The sequence below is a fragment of the Gastrolobium bilobum genome, unplaced genomic scaffold (assembly GCF_033153095.1).
Source record: "Gastrolobium bilobum isolate Gb01-03AN ecotype WA unplaced genomic scaffold, APGP_CSIRO_Gbil_v1 utg7904, whole genome shotgun sequence".
In the NCBI taxonomy this organism is placed as follows: domain Eukaryota; kingdom Viridiplantae; phylum Streptophyta; class Magnoliopsida; order Fabales; family Fabaceae; genus Gastrolobium; species Gastrolobium bilobum.
Genome location: NW_026899548.1, coordinates 420,898 through 428,088, shown reverse-complemented (window position 1 = coordinate 428,088; position 7,191 = coordinate 420,898). Strand labels below are relative to the sequence as shown.

At 35.0% G+C, this 7,191-nt stretch overlaps 1 protein-coding gene across 1 annotated transcript; it reads left to right on the top strand.

The window, feature by feature from the left end:
• The first annotated feature begins 1,192 nt into the window (after window positions 1-1,192).
• LOC133291319 (cytochrome P450 77A1) lies at window positions 1,193-2,719 on the top strand. The gene has a single exon (XM_061489571.1). It carries the CDS (start codon window positions 1,193-1,195, stop codon window positions 2,717-2,719), a length of 1,527 nt encoding a protein of 508 aa, XP_061345555.1.
• The last annotated feature ends 4,472 nt before the right edge of the window (window positions 2,720-7,191 follow it).

Below are 7,191 nucleotides of genomic sequence, written 5' to 3'. Positions count from 1 at the left end.
TTATTTATAATATAATATGTGTTTTATTTTTATTCAATTATTAATAAATAATTTTTTAATATTAGGTAAGAGAACAATTTGACAAAAAATAAAATACCTGTTAACTTATAAGTGAAAAATATACCAAAAACTCAGCACATCAAAAGAAATTTTCACTTTAAAGAGGACAACTGGGGACACGTCCACTTATATAAATTTATTACTTTAAACATGCTCTGTTCTGTTCAATATTCTAAAGGAAATTAAAATTCAAGCATATTATTTCATCTGTTGTGGTTTAATGTTATTGTAAAGAACAAATTTAACTAAGGTAGTGTTTGGTTAGGGAAAATTTTTTTTTTACTAGGGAAATGTAATTGATAGAAAAATGGTTGGAAAGTGAGTTTGATAGGAAAATGTAAAAAAAGTTGTTTGGTTGACCCAAATATTACCAGGAAAATTTATTTAAATATGCAAAATCTATGTTCGAGAGAAACTTTGCACCTGTTTTTTCACTTCCCCAGTCATCTCAAAATACCACATCTCAAATGATATTCTGTAACAGTGAATTTCATCCAAAAATCAACACAAAAGTCATTTTCCCATCTATCCTATTTGCCTGGTATTTCTTGAAAAAACCTGAACCAAACGTGGTATTTTCTAATATCCATCTACACTTTCCCATCAATCCTAAAATAAACCTTCAACCAAACACTACCTAAAAGGTAAGTTGTTGGATGAGGTTATATTAATGATTTTATATATCTCAACACGTTCTTTCATACGAGAATCCACAAGGCTTGAAGGATGGACGAGCACAGGCTCACTTATACCTGATATCATGTAAAGAACTAATTCAACTTAAAAATTTAATCCGTGAAATTACATTAATAATTTTATATATCTCATTATTTTAATTAAAGATTTCTTGCAATTTCAAGAATCAGAGTGTTTTGGACAAAGATTAATTAGATGTAGGAGTAAAAAAGGGAAATGGCCCCTCAAAATAATAACAGCTGTGTTGAATATCTGTCGTGACCCTGAGCAATCCGTACTTAACAGTAATTGTGTCTGTTCGAAATATTGAATACAATTAACTTTGGCGGACCAAACTCAATTCAATCATTAAAATATGTATCATATCATCTCTCGTGCTATATAATCTTTGCCGTACCCATACTCTCTTCTTCACTCTTCAACTCTAGTTAGCTAAATGGAGCTAATAGACGTTATTATGCTCTGTTTGGCCTTGGTGTTCCTCCGTTGGTGGTGGCGCCACTGGTCAACCACCGGCGGAGGGCCTAAGAACCTACCACCGGGGCCACCGGGATGGCCAGTCGTCGGAAACCTCTTCCAAGTGATCCTCCAACGCCGTCACTTCATCTACGTGATCCGCGATTTACGGAAGAAGTACGGTCCAATCTTCACCATGCAAATGGGTCAGCGAACCTTGATCATCGTGACAAGCGCTGACCTCATCCACGAAGCTCTCATCCAGAGAGGCCCATTGTTCGCGAGCAGGCCCAAGGACTCACCCATACGACTCATATTCAGCATGGGCAAATGCGCCATCAACTCCGCCGAGTACGGCCCTCTCTGGCGCACCCTGCGACGGAACTTCGTCTCAGAGATGATCTCTCCTCTGAGAATAAAGCAGTGCGGTTGGATAAGAAAGTGGGCTATGGAAGCTCACATGAGAAGGATTCAACAGGAGGCTCATGAGAATGGCTTTGTACAAGTCATGAGCAATTGCAGGCTCACCATTTGTAGCATCCTCATATGTCTCTGTTTCGGTGCAAAGATCACTGAGGACAGAATCAAAAGCATTGAGAGCATCTTGAAAGACGTCATGCTCATCACACTTCCGAAGCTTCCAGACTTCTTGCCTGTTCTGACGCCGCTTTTCCGACGACAAGTGAGAGAAGCCAGGAAGCTGAGGGAGAAACAGGTTGAGCTGTTGGCGCCATTGATAAGGAGCAGGAAAGCTTACGTGGACAGCAACGGGAGGTCAGGTGGTGCTGACATGGCGAGTCCTGTCGGTGCTGCTTACGTGGACTCGCTGTTTGGGTTGGAGGTTCCCGGTCGAGGACGGTTGGGAGAGGAGGAGCTGGTGACGCTCGTTTCGGAGGTGATCAGCGCCGGGACGGACACGAGCGCCACGGCGGTGGAGTGGGCGTTGCTTCACTTGGTGATGGATCAGGAGATTCAGGAGAGGTTGTATAGGGAGATTGTTGAGCGCGTGGGGAAGGATGGGGTTGTTATGGAGAGTGACGTGGACAAAATGCCTTATCTCGGCGCGGTGGTGAAGGAGACTTTCCGGCGACACCCGCCGAGCCACTTTATACTTTCGCACGCTGCCACGGAGGAGACCGAGCTCGGTGGGTACACTATCCCGAAGGATGCGAGTGTGGAGTTTTACACTGCGTGGTTGACGGAGAATCCGAATATGTGGGAGGATCCGAATGAGTTCCGACCCGAGAGGTTCCTGAGTGGGGATGGGGTTGACGTGGACGTGACAGGAACAAAAGGGGTTAGGATGATGCCCTTTGGTGTGGGAAGGAGGATTTGTCCAGCGTGGACTCTGGGTATCTTGCATATTAACATGTTGCTTGCTAAAATGGTTCTTGCTTTCCAGTGGTTGCCCCTTCCAAATGCCCCGCCCGACCCGACTGAGACTTTTGCTTTCACTGTTGTTATGAAGAATCCTCTCAAGGCTGTTATTCTGCCTAGATCTATTTAAGCAAGACTATATAGTTTATCATTAGCCTTGGTTATAGTGCTAGTTACTGATAATGAACGAATTGATTCGAGAATCAAATATATAATATTAGCGGGTATAAGTATTAACCGGAAGGCTGTATGAAGTAGCATCATTATTTAATATTTATATATACGGTACTTTTGAAGCTTGGTTTGCTATCTAGTTGTACTTGCAATGTGTCTTTACGAGTGAAGCTGATTGCCAATACCATACAAATTTATGTGTATGCGTTCCGTGTGATAGTCATGAAAATCTAAAGGAAGGCCTTAATTTTTGGCTATCCGTTCAGAAGATAAAATTTCCTTATACAAATGGGCACTGGGCAGTACAAATTATAGCTATATCGGTGTGATTTGATTTATGTATATTTTATTAGCCCTGTACTCATCCATGGATCTCTCATCTTCCCAAATTGCTGATTACTTATATTCTACACATCAAATTTACTACTCTTTTTTGTAAAGAGCATTTATTTAGTAAAATAATTTCCATGCTCCGTAATATCGGTAGTACTGAATATTCCATATATCACTTACTAAAAAAAAGTCACCTAATATTATTGATCTCATTCCTCTTTTATGATCGTGAGTATTATTTTTTATTATTTTTAAGTAAAGGAATAAGTCTTCTTTTTTAATAAAGGAATAACTGTTATTGAAACACTTTAAAATATTTGTTTTCCTCCCAATATATTTGTGTACGCGTGGTAAAATCCGTAATTAACCATGCAATGTGGCTCCAGTCTTGAAAATCTTGTACGTGATTAATCAAGCCATACAGGACCAGAAGATTACCGAATTAATGATGATGATGGCATGACGCGCCAATCAACTTGGCCATTTTTTAATATTAATGTTATCAAATCCGACTCGAATCAGCAAAGTTGATTCAAAATTCTATGAACTGGTGATCTAACCAATTCGAGCCAAAAATTAACCGGCCATGTATTGAACGATATTTTGCTGGTAAGTTATGTTATAATTGCGTATCGTAATTATATTGATCTCAACTGGCCATTCATTCATAAACTATGTTATGTTCGAAATGAATGGCCAGTTTCTCTTTTACTAAGATCTAATCCATAATCCATGTTTAATTGTTTATCTTACTCATTTGCATGACCTAAACTAAGCTGATATGACCAATATCATAAAATTTGACTGCTACTTAACCATGTTCATTATTTTAACTAAAATGACATTACAACTACCACAGCAAACTATAAAATCAGCTTACATCCATTCTTTACATTCGTTTGACGGTAACAAGATTCAATATGGACTATGATATAATTGCATAGTTTAGAAGGGGAACCGGGGTTGAAGAAGGATTACAAAGCAAATCAAATTCTGATTGGGAATGAATTACAAACAATCTATAAATAAAGGAGAGTAAAATAATCATATTTGTTAGAAACTCTAATATCATTATGGAGGGACTTGAATGAAAAAAAAAACATAGAAAATAAATAATAAAAAAAAAATCCGTTTACAATTTTTTTTTATAAATTACACTATGTATGACTGGTCATGCACTCTTGATTAAAGTATAACTGGTCATACTTAATATAATTTATAAACAAAAAAATTTATAAATATAACATTCATCGTAACAAAAAGCATAGAAAATAAGTGATTCAAAAACAAACACATGAGATTATTTTAACTTTTCCCTTATTTATATTATGTACATTCAGCCTACATAACTGATCTAAGCTTCATAATCCCGCATCCACGTTGGCTTCTTAATTCTCCTATTAGACTTCCGACTTGTATCACTGACTATCATTTTCTACTTTCACACTGTTGGGTTGCTATCCTTTGTCCATCTTAATGAACTCGTCATTTCATTCAACAAAAAATACAAAACGTAATTCCAGTCCAAATAATCTGTGTAAAATTATTTTAATTTTTAGTATATTTTTATTATTTATGTTATATAAAACAATTTTGTAAAAATAATTAAAAAGAGACCAATATTATTGGGGTGTATTCCTCCTTTGATACTTGATGGCTAAGCATTCACTTTACTTATAGTGTATGACTCAATGTTTGAACACAATCACCTCAATAAACAATACTCATCTCATTATTGCAGACAAATTGTTGTCAAAATCGAGTTTCTATGTAGAAACGGATGAGAATGATAGAAACGTAAATCATATAAATGATACGAAACACAAAGTATTTACTACTTAAGGTCAAGATATAAAATTATATATATATATATATATATATATATATATATATATATATATATATCACATAAGTCACGACTCAAAATTTAATGAATAACTTCATATTTAAAATATATAAGTCACACGATTACATAAGACATAAGTCTAAAAGCACAAAAAGAGAAAATTGAGTTTAAAAAAATGAAAATATTTTTTTTAAAAAAAATAAAAAATATTGAGTTTAAGTAAAAACGTAAAAACTTACGTTTCTACCACTTTTACGCTTTTACGCGACGTTTCTACCCATTTTTACTGAGGACCATTTTTACTTGTGTTTTTTTTACGTTTTTAGATTAGTTTTTGACAACAATAATTGTAGAAGACTCAAAAAGAAGATATTGGGATTCTCCTTATCAATATATAAGCAGATGAAAATATTTGTGTAAGTAGTTTTTTTTTTATACATTGAAGAATTGAACACACAACCAATTTCATAACTACCCACACCCCTCACCACTAGCTAACCCTAATAGCTTTGTGTAAGTAGTTTTAGGATAAGTGTGAGAATCCTCGAAGATCAATTTGCATGGGAGACCTCTTTAGAGAAGATCTTTATAACTACCATTCTTGGTAAAATTTGAGTATATCTCTAGTGTAACTAGAGAAATTTGATCTTAATTTAAAAAAAAAAGGAAATATTTTCAAAAGAAGAAGAAGAGAAATTTGATCTTTTTGTAATGCTACTATTTTATAGCGAAAGATTTTCTACACTAGTATCTCATGAGTTTTACTCATCTACCTTAGGAGAGGTTTTTCAATTGTTATGTCTTTCTCTCCATCTCTGATCTTTTACATTTGCTTATTTCTGCTACGTTTTAGATCAAATCATTTGTGTGCTGACATACTGATAATACTGAATTGGTGATCGGTAAGATTGAATTGGTCTGAGGTAAGCTTGAAGTCTTGAGATCGACAATTTGTGTTTGTGTTGGGAACTCGGTTCCCTCAGATCGGCTCAGGGGCCTTTTGCGAAAGTCAGTTAGCAAGATCTCGATCTCGGATCACGGCAATACCTCGGCCTGAACTTCACCAGGTCGGGCAGCGCAGCGAAAAATAAAAAACGTAAACAGGAGAGAGAGAAGAAGAACACAACCAGATTTAACGTGAGAAAACCTTCTTTAATGAAGAAGTAAAAAACCCACAGGACCTAGTCCAGATCAAAAATCCACTATGAAAATAATGGTTACAAATAATCAAATACTGGTTAACTCAACCTCTTCAACAAATGTGATAATCAAACTACCCTAGAGATGTTTCACTCAAACTCTCTCTAGAGATCTCTCAAATGCAGAGCATAAAGCTTTGTGAAACAATTAAATAATTCTCTCAAATTTGTTCTCTCAAATTTGACCTAGCCTCCACCCACAACTAATGAGTATATACAGAGGAGGTGGAAATTAGGGTTAGAGTTTTTAGAAAATCCCTCAAATAGGCTTGAGCTTAGTATTTAAGGAGGAAGCCCAACAATTTGTACCAGAAGGTAACGTGTGTGGCAAAGACCAGCTCGTTGTGATAGGCAATAAATTGCTTCCATACAAATTATTTGAGGGACCCGTCTCAACAAATATGACTAATATAGTGTAAATAAGAATAAACTTGACCTAATGAAAAAAGTTTTTAAAAATAAGGAAAAGGTTCACCGTGCACCTTCTTATGATGTTGCAACATGCATACAAAATTTAACCACACGAGAGATAATATGAAGGCAGATATATATATCTGAGATTTGTTTCATATTTTAGTATGATAATATATTTCTTTATTCATTTTTTAGTAAAATATTTATATTCTGATCACCTTATTATTATGATATTTATTGAACCTAATAATTGCGTAAGCTAGTATTTAAAATATGGCTTTGGTGTTTATTTAGTATATATATCTGAATTAGGAGAATTTTTTCGATGTTACGGTTGCATTGAATTTTCAGTGCCACTTCCACTTATATATGACATGTCTTATTTTTTGTAAAATTATTCTCTCACCTAGTCACTTGATATTAAAATAAATTATTTATTAATAATATGCAAAAATAAGACACATATCATATCATATCATAAGTAAAAAACACTGAAAATTCAATGCAATCAGAGCATCCAAGAAATTCTCCTAGATGATTTTATTCAAATATAGTAGGATTTGATGGTTTATATTGGGTTTAATATTTTATGAGATAAATTTATCTTCTACATATATAAAAGGAAAAATGTATTTC

Excerpts from the sequence above, each read along its gene's own strand:
- LOC133291319 (XM_061489571.1), top strand. The coding sequence starts at position 1,193 with ATGGAGCTAATAGACGTTATTATGCTCTGTTTGGCCTTGGTGTTCCTC.